General features: G+C 35.3%; 1 protein-coding gene across 4 annotated transcripts in view; it reads left to right on the top strand.

Annotated features, from left to right (window-relative positions):
• Positions 1–19,580, top strand: part of NIPBL (NIPBL cohesin loading factor) — a 139,575-nt gene that overhangs the window by 78,199 nt on the left and 41,796 nt on the right. For 3 of the 4 annotated variants that reach the window (XM_014875485.2, XM_014875482.2, XM_014875484.2), the window contains 2 exons: positions 4,240–5,760; positions 19,129–19,311. In XM_014875485.2, coding sequence (XP_014730971.1) covers positions 4,240–5,760; positions 19,129–19,311 — 1,704 coding nt within the window. The remainder of the gene's footprint in view (positions 1–4,239; positions 5,761–19,128; positions 19,312–19,580) is intronic. The other variant, XM_014875486.2, reaches the window with a different exon arrangement.

Raw genomic sequence — 19,580 nt, 5'->3', positions numbered from 1 at the left:
GCAATTATCAGGCTTGCCAGGAAGCAGTAACGGAGAGAGTTTCAGCACTAATTGTATCTTGACTGTTGCTTTGGAAAGATTCCAGGGTGAGTAAAAGAATAAATATGCATTCATAATACAGCTCTCCTCATCCACCTGCTGCTTCTAACACTTTCTCAGCTTCCAAGAATATCTGTTTTCAGGATGAATGTTCTTCAAAGTACAGTTGCCTTGTAATTTCAGGAGAAATGTACCTCAAGATGTCTGTGGTTATTCCAGTGCAATGTGGTTTTTTGCACAAAGGTTCCACAATAATTAATTAATTAATTTCTAAATCTTAAAGTACTCACGACTTTGATGCGCAGACATTTCCAAAGGTGAAGGCCATAACCTGTCTCCAGGAATATTGTTCATAAGATGATTGGTGGGAGATTACCACTGGGAAATCCAGCTAATCTTTTTCTCATGTAAAGCTTGTGGTTCCAGTAATGTTTTTTATCTTGTGCCACAGTGAATAATTTCATTTGATAGAACAACTCTACTATTTTTTACTATAATGTAGTTTATGATCTTGCTTTGAGTTCCAAGGTACTGCCTTTTAGTGAGCATGTTGCAAGGTGAAGAGGATATTCTTATGAATTTGCCAAGTCAAAAGGATTCATACATAGAGTAACTGTTCTCTGAACTACCATAGATTTGTTAAAGGAATTGGAAAAAATGTAGGTATATTTTGAATATATCTACAACCTCAGAGAAAGGTGGAGGAGTGAATAATGGTTTTGAAAAGAATTTGAAAACAACAAACTTGAATACCTAATCATTAATATGGTCAGGAAGCTCTTCTATAACTTAATACATATTCCTTTGACTATGAAAACTGTTGCAAAGACAGAAGCAAAAACATCCTGATCACACTTTATAGGACTAAAGAAATTGTGAACAACATATATGGAACTGCAACAAGCTTTAGATCTAGATCTGTAGGATTTCAAAGAAAGACATTAGTCTGATCTTTCAGTGAAGTCCTGATTCCCATATTAGAAGAAAAAATACTACTGTCTGTGGAATTAAGTGAATGAAGCTTGAATACTGATGCCTTGAAGGATATGAAGTATATTTCAATGGATATTGTAAAAGTTCACCTGCTCGTTTTGGGACTTACGACTTAATGAAGCAGCTATATGCAAACTTGCATATATTTGACTGTAAAAGAGAAGAATCTGAAGACATCTGTTTTAAGAGGTTCACTACTCTCTTCTCCCCTCGCTGATTCTAATTCTTGTATAGCTGAAAGTGAGTTCAAGATTTTATAAAACCCTCAAAACCCAATGGTATGTTTCAGCTTTCAAATTTTTGCAGCTATTATGGCAACTTAAAAAGTTTTTGTATTTATTCAGTGGGGTTTTTTTATTATGCTTTATGAAGGCAGTGGTAGTATGTATTCATCCTACCTTTTTTGCCCTAGTTCAACTGGACATTTTCATATACTCAGGACAGCCTTTTTTGTCCTAAATCGAGAATTCTCATAGAGGAAAAGCAGTAATGATTGAGTCTAGTTTTGAGGCTCACTTTCAAGATGCACTGGAAGTAAGAAGAAATCTGTGAGTGATCTGTAACTCTGTCTGCAATCACCTTGCCATCTAAGAAAATAAAACTATGAAAGTGTCCCTTTCTTCTCAGGCAAGATGTCAAGTTACTAAAACATCTGTATTGTAATGTCAAGAGAAATGAAGAATGTGCATCAGAAGAGCTATGTATTTAGAGGGAATATGTATGCCAAGTTGTGATGTGATCATCTACTTATGTGTTCTCAACTTACAATTTGACATTTTGGATAATGAAGAAGAGCAGCATGTTGAGCCTGGTCACTTGCAGAAGTCCAAGCAAGAAAAAGGCCCTACTTGAATTGTTTTGATTGTTTGTTCTTGGTGCCTTCAGCATGAGGGCTCTGAAAGGTGAGTTTTGGTTGCTCTGAAAAACAGCTACAGCTGTTTAAGGCATCACAGCTTGTGGCCATCTGCTCCTATAATAGGCATAAAAATGGAAAGCATTGTCTTGCTTAAAACAGAATCATTCAGCCTGGTAGGTTAATGCAAACCACCTTCACTAGTACCTTGTGGTGATGCATTAGACAATGAAATAGAGTTGTGGAAACATGAAAGTGTGTTCCCCTCTGCTACAGATGATAACTTCAGTTAGAGAAATGGGGCAGATAATGAATAACAGTCATGTCTTAAAGACTACTGTTAGATCCACCATCAGAGCCTTACAGGACTTTTTCAGTGTGCCTGGCATTTCTGGACTAAAATGACAAGGCCAACCAACCTTCTCATAAGAATGCAAGTTTCTGAACTTAGATTTCAAAGTTTAAAGAGTTTTTTATTGAGAAGTAAGGTGATGATGTCTGTGGATGTATATATATTTGTTCTAATCCATAGTGAAGAAAAATTCATCTATGTAGGTCCTCATGTGAATCCAGCAGTTGCTGTAGCACAGAAAAAGCAAAAATGTCCATCCCTCATCTTTGACTTGGAAAATTTATTTTGGCTCATGTGTCTATCATAAAGTTGGCATTCATTCCTACAGGCTTCTATTGAGCTTTCCAAAGTTCTTTATTTGCAGTTGATCAGTTTCTGCATGCAGTTTATTGTATCTATCTTTACTGTCTTCCAGCCATTGAATCTTGTACAAAATTTTTAAATTTTAGAAAGTTAGAGATATCCAGATAGATCTGAGGATAAAAATGATGGGGAAAAACACCTGTTCACATCACTGGAATTAACCATGTTACTACCTTGTTATTGTGGCCTAACGTTAATTTTGGAAGTGATCCTTCAAAGTATTTCTAAATAAGAATTTCCTAAAAATTTACAAGAAATTAGAATTTATATGTTGTCATTCTGGTTTACAATTCCAGAGGACTGTGTGAGTTTTTTCATTGACATTTATTTACCTATTTCTTGGTTGCATCCTTCTTACTGTTCATTCACCTGCTCTGAGTAGGAGAGCTGTTTCATTTCATCTGGTGATAAGGCACCATGAACCTAGGCACAAAGTATGGTATTTTTCTTAGTTTGCATTTGTGGTCTATTTTGACAATAGATCTATGTTTAGTAATTCCTTAAAACTTAAAGTCATACTCCCTGATTACAAAGAAAGTAATTTTTTGGGGGGGTGAATGACAGTGGAGTTATTTTGGAGTAACAGTTGAGAAATGAAAATGTAAGCCTTAGTGCAGGTAGGGCATCTAGTTTTCATGACAGAAATTATTTTTATTTAGGGTTCTGTGTTGGTCATATAAATGGGTTGTAGTTTTATATGGGTAGAATATACTCGTTTGGTTATTTCTATGTGCTTTTCATTTCTATGCATTCTACCAAATTACAAGGTGTGTGGTTGATTGAATTTTTCTGTATTCTGCTCCTAATGATTTTTTAGAGTAAACTGAAAGGCTTATGGCAGAGTCAGGTTCTTGACAGAGAATTATCACTATACTTTTTCTTTCATCTGTAAAAAGGCATTATGATTGCAAAGGGAAAGTTACTCAAGATTTAAGTGTGTAGTGGCCCCCCCCACCTAATATGCATGTGTTAAGGTATAGACTCCAACCCTTGGTGTACTGCTTTGCTTCAAAGAGAAGCATGGAGTCGTGGAAATGTTACTTTGTTAGTTTTGTTCATGCTTTGTGTGTTCCCTGACTAAAATATGTATGAAGTCCAGCTGGTCCGCTGAACCAAGTAGGGAAAAGCTCTGTTGTAATCACTGCAGATCCTTGCTTAGTACATTTGTAATAAAGCAGGTTGAATCTGCAGAAGGTATTTTGTATAGTAATATTCCTCAAAAACTAGTTGTGGAGCTGCACCTTAGCTTTGACTTTTCAGACTTCTGCTTCAAGTGTAATTGAGTAGTTTGCGGTTTCTTTTAAATGGGGTGGGTTTTTTTGGTCCTTATGTATTACAGCTGCTATATTAGGTGGTTCTCTTGGGAATTACACAGGGCCTTTGATTTCATATGTTTTGAGGGAGGGCTTTTTTAACAATTAACTGGCATTTATGGGAGACTGATAATGAATGATAGTCTGAATACATGAAAAAATATTAGAGAAGTCCTATTCTTGCTTTTAAATTCTGTTGATTTTCTTCTGTATGCACATCCATGCTGAGAAGGATTAATTGTGGGAGTGGAAGGGAATGGACATTCTTTGGACATTTATCAGTTTTTATATATAATTTGTGATTTTTTTTCTCTTTTAACTTGCAGATAAGCCTCTGAAGAAGCGAAAACAAGAAAACAAGCCACCAGAGGCTGGAGCCGCTACTGGAGGAAATAGAGCAGCTTCTCAGGAGACAGGTTCTGCAGGAAATGGGGCAAGGCCAGCATTGATGGTTAGTATTGATCTGCAGCAAGCAGGAAGAGCAGACTCTCAGGCAGCAGTAACTCAGGATTTGGACACCATCAAAAAACCTGAAGAAATTAAGCAGTATAATGATGGGTTTGTGTGCGTTCCCCAGGAAGACACCGTTGGAGTTCTTAAGTTTAAACCTGAAAACCATCCAGAAATTTTTAGAAAAAAGTCAGACTTTGAAAGTCAAAAGACAGATACCCAGCAAAATGAAAACAGACAAATGGAGTTCCAGCAAAATGAGAGCAGACGGTTGGAAAGTAAATACAATGAAAGCAAGCAGTTAGAAGTAAAACATGAAAGCAGACAAATGGAAATGAAACAAAATGAGAGCAGACAGACAGAATCGAAACAAAATGAGAGCAGGCAAATGGAGATGAAACAAAATGAGGGAAAACAAAATAATGGCAAACAGGAAATACGACAGAGGCCAGAAACACCGAAACAGAAGAGTGAAGGCAGACCTGAAACACCAAAACAGAAGAGTGAAGGGAGGCCTGAAACACCAAAACACAAACATGATAATCGGAGGGACTCCAGTAAACCTTTGTCAGACAAGAAAATTGAAATATCTAGGCACAAACTAGATGTGAAATCTGATCCTTCGAGGATGAAACCTGAAAGTCGGCCTGATCCAACAAAACCGAGGCCTGATGGGCGCTCAGTTTCTGATACACCAAGGCGTGACCATGATAGCCTTAAACAAAGATCTGAGGACAGGGGGGAGTCAGAGAGATACAGAGGAGATCCATCCAAGATTAGAAGGCCTGAATATTTGAGATCCTCAAACAAAAATGAACATGATTCTAAGCATGGTATTAAATCTGATGGTTCAAAACCTGAGAAATTTGAAAGGAAATATAGGCATGAGTCTGGTGATTCAAGGTTTTCTTCTGGGGATCAGAAATCAAGACCTGACAGCCCTCGTATTAAACAGGAAGGTAAAGGGGATTCTAGCAAATCAAGACCTGATAAACCTGGTTTTAAGTCACCAAACAGCAAGGATGAACGAAGGACAGATGGTAATAAGAGTAAAGTAGATAGTAATAAAGCACATGGTGACAATAAAGCAGAGTTTCCCAGTTACTTGTTGGGGGGAAGATCTGGCGCATTAAAACATTTTGTCATTCCAAAAATCAAGCGTGATAAAGATGGGAATGTTACTCAGGAGTCAAGGAAAACTGAATTTAGAGGTGAACATAAGGACAAAGTAGAGAAGATTGGGCTAGTTGAAGATCTAAATAAAGGAGCTAAGCCTGTAGTTGTCCTTCAAAAGCTTTCTTTGGATGATGTGCAGAAATTTATTAAGGACAGAGAAGATAAATCAAGAGGCTCTTGTTTTAAACCTAACAAGAACAAGTCATCCAAACCTAATAAAGGTAAGATTGTTTTAATATTAATTTCATTATATTTTTACGCTTGAGTTCTTGTAGATTTTCTACTTCTGCCGTTAGAAATTAAATGCAAACATTTGATAGTTTATATGCTTGCTTATATGGTGAGAAATAAAGTAGTCTAAGGACTTGTCATTATCAGAAATCTTGCTACAAATGTACCTGAAATTATTTATTTACTTCAGTACAAGTACTTAATCTGGCAACACCTAAGTGGTTTTAAGATGTACGTCAGCTGCATTAGTTTTATATGGTAATTTATCCATGAAATATAACTGTTGTATGTATAATTTTACCTGGTTTGGGTGTGTCTGTATAAAGGACTGCCACTACTGTAAATAGTGTAGTTGGAAGGATGGGAAACACTAAGTGTGCAAGCCCTCAGATTTTTCTGTATATTTAATTTGAAGTGAAATGGGTTTTTCCCAAGCATGTTTTGACATGGTGTTAGTAAAACACAGTTGCGAAGTACCATCTACCTCTTTAACACTGTAAATACAAGTCAATTGAGGAGGTTCCATACCTGAGATTTTGTGACAACAGACTTAGAAAAGAGTTTGGTCTATAGGAGAATTCATATATCATTGTCTCTAGAGTCCATTATACGCAGAAAGAAGAAACCTGAACAATTAGCTGGCATTTTGAAATGAGTAATATGGACAGGAAATAATTTAGAATAGTTTGTAGGTTTGATATTTAACTGATTGTCTCTTCTAAAATAAGATTGTCTCTTCTTTTAAATAAGATTGTTTTTCTTTTTGATACTTTCACTTTGGCTTCTTTGGTTTCAGACTGAAGTAGATCATTTCACACTGTGAAATCAGTATTACTAATTGGTTAATTTTTAATTTAGCATTTAAAGAATTTAAGTTTCTTATATAGTCATGTTTATAGAGTTGTCGTGTTTTAAAATAGACAAATCAAAAGCCAGAGGAAAAGTTTACAGCTGTATGCAGGATGATGTATAAATCCATTTCCAAGTGTATAATGAATTCAAGATTAAAATATTTTCTTACGCAGCTGATCTGGTAAGAAATTATGTAGAAACCATCTTTGTGAATGTACAGCTATTTTATGTGCACCTGTAAAGAGGTGTTGTCTGTATTGTTAATTTCTTGTGCTATGCCTGTTTTCTATCTACTAACCTGATTCTATTAACTCTAAAAAGCCTTCATTATAATTTGTGATGTGTTTTACATCTTTGTAAAATATTAGCCTCCTTGTTAGGGATTTCTCTTAGTCCTGGAAATAAGAACATTGTCTCTGTCCCTTTTTGAGGTTCAAAAGAGGCAAAATTTCCATTTCTAATATAGGTATCTGGAGTTAGCCATGAAATTATGATATCTTTGTTCTCAGTTTAATCTGAAGCTTTCAGATGAAACCCTTATGTTCGTGATAGGAAATGCTAAAAACTTTCTGATGGAACTCAGGTCTAGTCTCAGTAGGATAAATTTTAAATTTACACATTTTTATGTGCAGAAAGTAATTTACTTAAAAGTCTTCAGAACAATAAGCAGTACCTGTATGCTTTCCAAAATGTTTCTGAATTACTTTTTGCTTGTAGTCTGTATTATATGTAGTTATAAATAGAATGCTTTAGTAATGTGTAAAGGTTTTAATGACTTTTGATGTGATTCTAGTAGTTGCCACAGATCAGCAATGCCTTGATTTAAAAGTCAGGTTTATAATTTCTCTACAATGTTTTTCTGCATTTTTTTTTTCTTTCTGAAATCATCATTTTCTTGCATTTCTTGCACTTTGAAACAACTTGGGACGTGTTTTGCAGGGGAAAAATGGTTTGAATCTGATATGAGTCTTATTGCAATTGTATTCAGAATAAAGTTCTTACAATGATACTAGAAATAGGTTTCATGAAAAGAATAATGTAACTGTTTTTATCTTACAAATCAAGTTTTGAGTGTTCAGCATGCAGATTTTGCAGAAAGTGTCTTTGGACTGCAGATTTTTAATGTGTATAGTTCTGTATTTTTTTTTCCTGGTAACTCACTTCCTAGAGCACATTCTAATTAATCAGGTGAATTCCAGGTGTTTGAAAAGGAGCGTATTTTATAAAGTTACCTCTCTTCATAAGGCAAAGTGTTTGTCAACAGCTAACTGATGTAGATGTATTCATGCCACCGCCACAGTATCCTCAATCCCGTTGGAAAAGTGTTCACAGTTTCACTTGGTGCCATTTTTAGTTATAAACTTTTTAATATGCTAGGAAATGTAATTTTCATAAACCTTCTTTTAGTTCATCCTATACTACTTAGTAGATTGTAGCAATTCTTTTCTAGTGTTGCCTTTTAGCATCATTATTCAACTTCTCACATGCCTCTTATGCCATGTAGCTTAGTATATTTTACTTTCTCTTTTTTCATTACCCTTATATCTCTTGTCCTTTCTTTTTGCTTTCTCATCCATCCCTCCCTCAAGAAAATGTCTTTTCATGCCTTTGTCATGTGCAACATCATTGCTGTAATTTATCTGAAATGCAGTTTAAAACAGGGTTGTTCAGCTAGTTCAAAACACCATTTAGATAGTCATTCTGTCTTAAGGGGCTAATTCCCATTCATTACAAAACTCAATAAAATTGACCTCATGTTAAGCTACAGTTAATTCTTTGCAAACTGAAAGTCTGTAGAACTTTTTTCATTGTTTCAGTAAATTTTAAATTTTAAAATCTTGCCTTTATTTGCGTTGGACTTCAAAAAGATAAGGTAACATTGTCAGCAAATTTTATAGACACATTTGAAATTTTATCAAGTTATGAATGGGAGGGGTAGCCACAGTATGTGACTGTTAATATTGAATCAATCCAGGAGTCCCTTTTGGTATTTACAAGGAAGAAGAAACTTTTCTCTCTCTCCTTTCCTCTCTCCCCATATCTTGAGGATTTTTCTGAAATATTCAATGTATCCCAGAGGAAAGTTATGGATTTTTTTTCATAGTGTTTTTGTTACAGGGTCTTGTGGTGAAGTCTTGTGGCCAATTTTGTCCAGGCCAAAATGAACTGTGACATTTCTTTGTCTGATTTTAACATCTGTGAATGTCTTTTATCTTGGTTTTAATGCAAATGTATGTTGTTGTGGGATCCATTAAACTTTTCCCTTTAACCTTGTGCCTGTAATGAGGAGGTCATGTTTGGTGTCCTTTCTTTTCAGAGCTTCAGTGAATACCTTCTCTGCTGCTTTTTAGATCAGCTGATGCTGATTTTAGATGCCAATCAGCTGTATTGGGCTGGGAGCTGTTAGCAGCTTCATGGTTACTGCATTCTGAATAAGTCAAATTTTCCTTTGTTTAGTATAAATAATGAGAAAAACTGTAACTGTCTTTGTAAGATGTCTGAGCAGGTTTATAATATGTTTGAAGGATTGTCTTTGCAAAATAAGCATCTTTTGGATCTTCCTATATCACCTAAGAGGAGTTTGTTCCTTTAAGGGGAAAAAAAAAGAAATTCTTATTTGAATGCTATTCCTCCATTGTGTAGATTGTTACAGGATTTCATTATCTTTACAACGTAGAACTGAAGACATAACATTTTTTTGCTCACTACAAGTCTTCTTAAATATACTATGTTTCCTGCTGCTCTGGTCTGAAATTTGAGTAAAGACTTGACATTTCTTGAAGGTATTCTTCATACATGATCTTTACAGGATCAGCTAAAAATCTTACTGTTTAATCATCTTTATGTCATTAAAACAGCACTTCTGGATTCTTCTGTGATATGTGCTTATATGATTTGTTTGGGGGTTTTGGTTTGTTTGCTTTTAATTCCAGGTGACTTTTTCAGAGCCTCTGAAACTCTGACTTAGCATTTGTGTAACATGACAGCCTGGGTTCTAGCGCTGTTGGAAATAGTTTCACTTGGGAAAAAGCAATCAATTTTCTTCTAGTAGTGACAAGAAAGGGAGTATTTCAGGATGAAAAGTTGTATCCAGATTGTGTGGGCTTGATTGAATGAACTTGTGATGCCTCTCACTGATTTCTACTTAGCACAGCCAAACTACTTAAAGAGGCTTTATGGTACTGATGAAAACTGTGGGCAGAAAGGAAGTACCAATTCTATACCTTGTTTAAATCCTACATGTACAGGAATTCTATAAGGACAAAACCGGGTTATGGATGTCAGGACATCAAATTTTAGAGTTCAGACAAATTTGTTTCCAAAATGAAAATTTCTTAATGCTGAAACAGACAGCTGGAAATCAGAGAAGCCACAAGAAAATAACTGGAATAAAAACATACTATCCTGGGAAAGGGAGAGTTTGAAACTCGGCATGCTTCCCATAAACAGTGCTTTTGTAAAGGTTAGCATTGTGAAAAACCTCAGTTGCATATATCCTGAAATTGAAATCCCTGTCTTGAAGTTTCTGGAAGCAACTGTATTTGCATGTGTCAAGGCCAGAGTAAGAACCTGCTGATCATCTTGCTTGTGCATGCAGCGCCAGGTGTATCTGTAGAAAATTATGCCACATTTCAGAGGAAAAAGATAGTGTATTTCAGCATTTACAGCAGAACATTTATGATTCTTCTCGGCTGAAATGTTTAAACCTTCTTCAAACTAAAATTTAATTGTAATTATAGAAAAACAGCTATGACCGTAAGAATTCTACAGTCTTCCTGTTTTTTCTCTTTTGTGCTATATTAATGACTACATCCTCTCAGCTTAACTAAAACTAGAAGTGGGACTGGATCACCCTTGTGCCATTAGAAGTATTCAAGATATTTTGGGTTTGCAGGGGATTCATTTTAATATGTACTTTGTTCATTAAGCCCCGATTATTTTGGTTTTTTTTCTGGATTAAGAGGTTCACATTTTGAAAAATATTCCACGCATCATTTAGTTAAAAGTCTATATAGAACTTGTTAAAGTCTAGGAAGATCTGATTTCTCCAATGTGCTTTGCACTGGTATGGTTTTGCTCGTACTTGCAGGGAATTTTAAGGTATGATGTTTCTGAGCCATTCAAGAAGGTCGCTAGGATTTGTGCAGGCATGGTGCATATTCTCCGGGGCCTTAATTTTTTATGCTAGTTTTTCAGAAGTAGATGTTGGATAAGCTGGTATTGGTACACAGCAGGAATCAGCTACTGCACTCTGGAGTAATTCCTTTTGTTGACCTGTTACTGGTAATAGAGGTAACATTTTCAGCACAGAGCGTTGCCTGATAGCTGCTTTCCTGCTATTTGTTTCCACTTTAGACGTTGCAACTAAGGTAAATATTTTGATTCTTGCTTCTACAGTATTTTTTTGGATAGGAAAAATGAACTTTGCACGTGTCACATCGAATTCTTAGCAAAAACAATGAATTTGACCCAACCCACTAATTTCATTTTACTTTAATTTGTTTGAAATATGATGATTTGTCAGCTTGGAGATTTAGGAGTGCATTGTTTCATTAGCTGATTTTTGAAAAATTACTTTGGCACATGTAAGTGATACATATTCATTGCCTAATTTGTCAGAACAGTTTCTTGAAAGTCTGAAACTGCTCTTGGTTCATGGACGTGGATGCTTGATTGAGTTCCTCTTACTTCTGAGAATAGCTAAGGCTATTTTGCGTAAATAATTTTTGCAACAATGCATTGCAATGTGTAAATGTGGCCCAGCAATTTGTCTGATGTCAATTACAGTATGCAATGCAGACTTGTTCATGTGTCTAAGGACCTGAAGGTGGATATTAATCTTGTCTTAGGTACAGGGATATGTACTTGAAATTTTTTGGCTTGAATTTTCGTCTAGCCAAAGGGAAAATTTGACTAAATACAAATACCAAAAAACCTCATATTTGCTTCTGGAGAATTAACTTTTCTGTTGCTCAGTATTTTCGGCTGTTCTAGGTGACTCTATTCATGTAAGAAAATCTAAAATGTTTACTTGAAATTTGGAGTTTATTTTTGCTCTGTGGGAATACTACCAGCAAACAGAAAAATTTCAAATTACTGAACTGTTGTTTGCATTGAATAACTTTTCCTTAAATATACATTCTGTTTAATTATCTTCCAAGCAATTTTCCTGCACTATTTTATATTTAAAGCTAAAGCATCAGCGATCTTTTGTTGTTGTTCCTTATGTAATTGTTATCCTGAAGAAGCAAAGCTAGTAGCTTCATGCAGTATTTTCAATGATAAGGAGTGAGACTCTTTCTATTCAATAACAAGAAAAATACACAGGTCTTCTTGGTATGCCTAGAAGTCACAGATGAGATGTAAAATAATGGGTTTTGTTTGCTTATTCTCTGCAAAGTTTTTGGCTGTATTATATTCCTTATATAGAAGTTTTTGTTTTATGAAAAGAGAAATTCTGAGGAATAATTGATTTCACTTGATTAAGGTTTTTTGTCTCAGGTTCAGCAAACAACCAGAATATATGGCTGAAAAAAATACATTAGTCATAAATTTCAGATCCCAAGCATTAATCATCATAGGGTCAACGAATGGCTTGGGCTAGAAATTATCATAAAGATCATCTCTTTCCAGCCTCCTGCCATGGGCAGGGACACCTTACACTTGATCAGGTTGCTCAAAGCCCCATCCAGCGTGGCCTTGAACACTGCCAGGGATGGGGCACCCACAATCTTTCTGGGCAATTTGTTCCAGTACCTCACCACCCTCTCAGTAAAGAACTTACTTCCAACACCTGAACTAAATCTCCTCTGTTGGTCTAAAGCTGTTCCCCCTTATCCTAATGCTATCTGCCAGTGTAATAAGACACCCTCCATCTTTTTTTTATAAGCCCCTTTTGAGTGCTGAAGGGGTTTTAACAGAAGAATATTAGCAGATAATTGCAACTGTACAAAATACCTTAACTTCTAAAAACAATAAATTGAGTTGACCAAAATTTCAATGCATATGTTCAAAAGAAATGACAGCAAAATTCAAAACCACCCCCCAACACTTATTCAAAAAAGCAAGGGAGTTTGTGTAGCATTACATTTATTTCAATTGCCAACCTTGCTCCTTTTTATTCTGAGTACTGCTTTATTTTTTGTACAGCATCTTGGAAAACTAGACTGCTCTAGCCTCCTTTAATCCATTTCTATGCAGACAAAAAGTCAGCAGTAAGGCCAGCAGTTGCTACAGCAATCAGATACTTGAGTCCATCATTGATGCCAATGTAAATGTGAGTTCTTTTGGCATCTTGGGAGAGTGTGTGTTGGATGTATTTCCTGCTCTCTGCCTGGATATTTCAGAGTTCCCTCTTGAAATCTCTTCCCTCCTTCTAAGAATGTCTATTTCTTCTCAGAGTGTTTAGTACTATTGTAAAATTCTTTTTGAATCTATGTTTGTTAGCTGTGGTTAATGATGACCTCTGTTGTATCACGGAATTATTCTGCTGCCATGTCCAGATCCTTCTCTGATTAGCAAGTTGGGGTCCCATCTTTCAAGGCCAGAGCTAAGGACTGGAGTAAAAGGAGGGAATCTGAAACTTTTTGATGAAGAAGGATTGTTTTAAAATATTTGTTAGAGCAGGTTCCATGAAATGTAGGACTTTTCCCTAACACTACCTTTCTCCATTCTGCTGAATTGATTGCAGCAGAGAATTCCTGTACAAGCAGCCCCTTCGGTGGTGGTGAGGTCATCTCGGTTTCCCACCCCTTTTCTGGCATAAGTGTATGTGAGGTGGGCTCTGGAGTTATCCCTTCATTTATGCAGTCAAAAGATGAGGGTAAGGCACTCAATAGAAGGTTATATCCTTTTGGATACATTCTGTAGGATGTAGCTGTGTACCCTTCCATAAGCTTTACAGCAGTGAAGGGGAGGGGAAAGAGAAAAGCTGCTGGTGTAAATGTACTATTCCATTTGTTTTCACCAGTATTCATTTGATCATGTTTTTCAACTGATGATAGGGTATTGAGATAAAAGCGGAACTTCCATCATATGCAGATGGAAGCAGATGGAGCAGATGTATCCTTCTCAAAACTTAACTGGGATTTCCCTGTTTCTTTCCCCTTCTGTTCCTGAAACTGTTCAGGGAACAAAATTATTTTGACAGATGTGAAGTTGGTGGGCAGCAGACTGATCACCGAGGGCACAGTGCACCATATAAAGAACACACTGGAGCATTTTAAGGGAGAATCTGGTGGAAATTATATCATTAAATTTGCACACTTGAGAAAGAATGAAAGATTTTTCAGCTTTAACCACAACATTTGCATCAGTTTATAGGCACTCATGTGGCCCTTTGCATTCCAGTGCCTCAATGCTATTACTGTCGCACTAGTTAGCTAATTTAGAAGGGCATTTATTTTCTAAACAGTTTATAACATAGGGAAATATCGCTATCCTTTCTTTTTTTTTTTTTTCTTTTAGTTCCTTATCTAAACACAACCGTATCTGCATGAATATTTCCTGTAAATTTAACCTTCAATTCTCTGCTTTTGTAGCTACAGTGACATGGTTAGTCAACGAGATAGCAGCACTTTTCTTATAAGAATAAGGAATAAGGATATTTTATTTCATTTAACACAGGCTTGAAGTTTGGTTGAGCTAATCCGGAAAAAAACTGCTTTCCTTCCCTGTATATATATGCCTGACATAAGACAAAAGTTAGACTGTAAGATTTTATTAGAAAAGGGAGGAATATCCTTTATCAAATGCTCAGAGAGGATGTTTAAGGAAGGTGAGCTTAGTCTCTGTGGAATAATAACAAGACTGGATATATTAGTCATTGGCAAAATAAGAAAAGTCCAGTAGCAGGTAATATCTCTTGTGGCAAAAAAAAGAACAAGAAGAGGGCAAAGTTGAGCTGCAGTCAGTAGGGGTTTATTTCTAATGTCCAAGTGAAGATGAGTGACAGTTCTCTAGTATACAAATTCGGTGGTCAAACAGAAATGGGAAGATTCATATCCTTACCCCAAACAGGTGGCATTATAACCCTATCAGACTCTTGCGTGTTCTTTCTTATAATGTCTTCATAGTTGGAAAAAGTTTCATTTAAAAATCAAGATATGTAGAGAGATTACAAAAATGAATTTGCATTAACTGCAGTTCTGTTTATTGCAGACAATTAGTTCACAGAAATAGAAAAGATAGTATTTATGTTTCCACTGTATTAACTGTCTCATAGTTATGAAAGTAGCAATTCAGTGTTTAGATTTCTAATGCTATTTTAATCTCGATGGCTCGTAGTTCACAGGAAATTGTACCAAGATTGGATTTAAACCATGCATTTATTTTTCAAGGTTTAAAAAGCAAAGATAAGTCATTATTCGTGTTAGTTTTGATTTCATGACAGGAACAGCCTCTCTGATCCTGGAAAGCTTACCTAAGCATCAGTAAGAATTATCCTCTTTTACATAGGTGCTTGTTTGAAAGTTGTTACATCAAGCCTAATATGTGCTAATATGAACACAGATTATTATGTCAAAAAATAATTGTGCTGTCCATATAGAATGGACCCAGCAGAAGTTCATAAGGATTTTACCTTATTTTAATGTTTAGCCTCTCTTGAAGGATGATCAACCTGGATCAGGAAGATCTATTTGACTTGCAAAGTCAACACAAAGTGTTACTGGATCTTTCTAAAGAACATATGCATAAATATTAGCTAAATCTAATAAAGCTGAAGCTGCAAAGCACAATATTGAACTGTGAATTAGATCTGTTCTTTTCCGTTAGTTTTTTAAGCCGTACGTGGAAAAGAGAAATGCTACATCCTGTAGATACTTACAGAAATTTTTCTACTATACATAGTAAAACCCTCTGAAAAGCTTCCCAGACTATAATAAGATATGGGACCAGGCTTACAGACTAACTAATTTCTCACTGAAGTTCTCTGATTGATCTTTAACTGTATTATATTTTGTAAAGAAATGCTTGGTGAGAAAACACATTCTTAAGGGTCAGTTGGATATTGAATAGTAGATGAAGATTCATTAATATCTTTCCTTAGAAACTTTTTGATTATAGCAATCAAGCCAAACCAAGAATTTGTTCTTCTCTGACAAGTAACTTGCATGTAAATTGTAGATAGCATTGCATATGTTTGGAGAAGCACTGTAGAAGTGACTGTTCATGTATGCATTTCTTTGAAATGAATTGTTCTTCTGTGTCTTCCTTTCAGTCTCACCAGTGTGGAGTTTGTTAGAATGCTCTTCCTGGCCTTAAGAAAAAGATTTTGTTATGATGGTACTTTTTGTCTGCATTTTGGGGGGTTTTTTTGGTTGTTTGCTTTAATAGTTGCGGAAGTTTTGAAATTATGTGTAAATGACATCTGAAGAATACACATGCCTGTAGTCTCATTTCAGGCATATGGTGTACACTGATCATACATATTGCAGAAAATGGAGTTTTTACATTGATGCTGACAATCCTTCAGCAAGATATTTGAGTGTTCTATTAGATTATCAAGTAACATTTTAACAAAGTTACTTCCTCTTTACTATTTAAAAGCCATGCATGCTAGAGCCAAATGTAACTGAATAAAGTGAAGACATGGAAGCAGGTACTGGGTCTTAGCAAACTTAGCAGAAAAATGGAGAATTGAAAGTGATTTTATATGGATTTCTAGTTTTTAAAGAGGTTGTGTTACATACTCTATTAATCATTTTAGCAAAGTTTCCCATAAACTGAATAGGCATTAGCATGTGTTTTATATCCTAATTCTTATTGCCATGTGACTGGATTCTTAGATGAACTAGATTCTTGTAAGTATTTCTTTACCACTCTGAAAAAAAAATAGTGCCTACATTATAAAATAGGAGATACGAAAGAAGGAATTTAGTAAGATATTTCTAGTTATTTTTGGGCTGCCCAAGATAGTATGATTAATACAGTAAACTAAATATTAACAAGCTCTTGACTTGACCAAAAGTATAGAATATCTGTATTGACATCTGATATATCTGATTTTCTTCAGAAAGGATGATAAATCCTTCTCCATGTATATTGGAATTGTTCCTATGTGTACAGTCATGCTTAACTCCTTTGTATCCCACATAAGTAAAACTCTATAGCTGGTTGTTTACAATCCTCAGCAGCTAAGAAAACTGGGTATGTGGCACACTTACTTCGGGGAAAGAAAAACTTCAGTGATAGCTTATAGAGAGTTTTATAATAATTCTATTGTTCTCTTTTCTGCTGTTCCCTACTTGAATAAAGTAAGCTTTACCTATTTCCTAATAAAGGAAAAATGGGTAAGCTTGTATCTGAAATAGTAATATCTGAAATAGTAATCTGAAATATCTGTAACAGAAGAGAGTGCAAATCAAGAAATTGTTGAATTTAGCACTTGAAAAACAGAAACTTGAAACTTTTGAGACAGAAATAAAATCAGTAGTCAATTTTTTTCACTTATGCCTAATGAATGCTATGATTTTTGATTTCTATTTAAAGAATGAGTACAAAATGAAAAATCAGTGAGACAAGAAAGCAAGAACAGATATTCCTAGGAGACAATAGAATAGCCCATGAATTTCGTTTGTTATTTGAGGATTTAATGCAACTTGTTAATGTACTTGTAGCTGTCTTTTGCAATGTTTTTGTTTGGCCAGATTTATTGTAGACTTCATGCTATGTGTGTAGTCCTGCTCATCTTATTAAGATTACGAATGGGCATAAAATTGAAAATACATATTGGAGAACCTGGATTTACAGCCCTGAATGAATTTCATCTGTGGAAATTGTCTTAAAACTGTATATGTAAGTTTTTCTGCGTTCTGGGGCTGGATGTAAGCTCTTCATGCAGACAAAATATGGGGACACAGTGCTCAGGTGCACAGCTCTGCAACATCCAGCCTGGATCTGGCTGTCATCCAGTCAGCTGCTGGTACACACAGAGGAAAGGGTCTGCCCGTGCTGCCATACTTCTACCTGTCTGAAATCAAGTGCATAGCCCACAAAATTTATCATTAACCAAGAAACACGGCCAACCACACCACGAAATGCTTTTCAGCATTTTCAAAAACAACATTGATAATTTAGGTAGCTTTGGTACATGGTGATTGTATAAGGATGGCAACCTAACTCAAATAGGTAACAGTGAGCACAATGTGAGGGAGGCAGAGAAAACTTTAACTATCACTTTATTGTATATGATTTACTACGTTGCTTCAAAAACCCCAATATTTGAATTTAAATTGTTTTTTAAAATGCACTTAGATGACATGCAGAATATATTTTGATGCTGGAATCTCATAGTAAGACACTTCTAATTCCAATTAAAGATGTTTAAAGAGAGAAAGGAAAAAATTCCAAAGACTTTCTTGCATTAGCAGTTAGGATACAAACACAAAAATAGGAAGAAGTTTTAGAAAGTTAGTGCAGTGATGCAGTGAATGCAATTTAAAAGTATATTATCGTCCAGGAGATAGGGATTTTTTGGAGGAATGTGTGTGTATAGTAATTTGGAGATAGTATCCTCTCTAAATAACATAGTATGCATTGGGAAGGAGAGAGAGGCACTTACGACAAAAAAGTTTCTTCTGTTGCTGGAAAAGAATTAACAGTTTAGTTTAGTCTGACAATCTGAAAATCTGTGTAATAGGTCCTTCAATAAATAAAAATAAGACATCAAATAAACAAAACCCAAATAAATACTTCTGAATTAATTTGGTTTCCTTGTGTCCACTGGAAAAATTTTGCCTGCAAATCTGCTCCATTCTGACTGCCCATTGGTTTAATCTTGGTTTCAAAATTATAAGAATGGTGTGATATTGTCTATCTATTTATTACTGTGGCAAAGAAACCTCATTTGTGGTTCATCTAGCTGTTTGTCTGTATTAAATAAAATTGTTTCAATTTTGTTTTGTTAAAAAAATCAAGCAACAATTTGTGTTGCATCATCAAACTACCAGTAGAAGATAAGAAAAAATCTGAAGCAAAAGTCGTGCTGTCAATGATTTGGCCTGTATTTAGGGATATAACCTCTCAAGTTTTGCCATTGGTTGTCTCTTTTTGCTGGAAAAGGAATTACTGTCTTGTGTACACCAATTACTATGAATGATACTAAACAGAGATGTTAATGAGGCACTAAGAATCCATAATTTACTTATAACTGTTACAAAACCTGATAAATTCAGAGGATGAAATGAATTAAGACTAGATTTTGTGGAGTAGATCAAGGATATCATTCTACAAAGGTAATTCAAATGGTGATTCAAAGGTAATTCATTTTAATGTCTGACAAAATATTTTATTGAAGGAAATGTGTATCCAATTTATTGTGTTATTATTTCTAATTGTAGTGTGAAGCTTAAAAAAGGCTGTCAAATACATTCATGTCTCTCTAACTGTGATCTAACTGATTGTTGGTGGTTATCCTGTAAGTGGTTCCTGAGAAAGTATTGTAGTTTTGGGCCCTCTTTTTTATCTTCAGGTTCACATTTGCTCTTCTTACTCTCCACTAATAGGTAGCATAGATCAGTCAGTGTTAAAGGAGTTGCCTCCTGAGCTCCTGGCAGAAATTGAATCCACCATGCCACTTTGTGAACGTGTGAAAATGAACAAGCGCAAACGTAGCACAGTTAATGAGAAACCAAAATATGCTGAAATCAGTTCTGACGAAGATAATGACAGTGAAGAAGCTTTTGAATGTAAGTAGTACATAATTCTGTTCCTTAAGGTAAAAAAAGCTAATATTTTGTTTTTACAAAAAGATACACATTTTTTAAAGTTGGCTACCATAAAACATACAGTCTTAAATTTGCTGTCCTGACGACTGCCTGGCCAAGAATCCTTGTTTCTCATCTAAAAGAAGAATTACTTGATTGCAATTTGTCATTCAAGATGAAAAGCAGTGAATTGTTAAATTTATTTTCCTAATTACTTTACTGGAAACTACTCCCTAGATTTTTTTTTTCTT

Source organism: Sturnus vulgaris, chromosome Z (genome assembly GCF_052056855.1).
Source record: "Sturnus vulgaris isolate bStuVul1 chromosome Z, bStuVul1.hap1, whole genome shotgun sequence".
Lineage (NCBI taxonomy): Eukaryota > Metazoa > Chordata > Aves > Passeriformes > Sturnidae > Sturnus > Sturnus vulgaris.
This window is presented reverse-complemented; position numbering and strand designations above follow the sequence as displayed.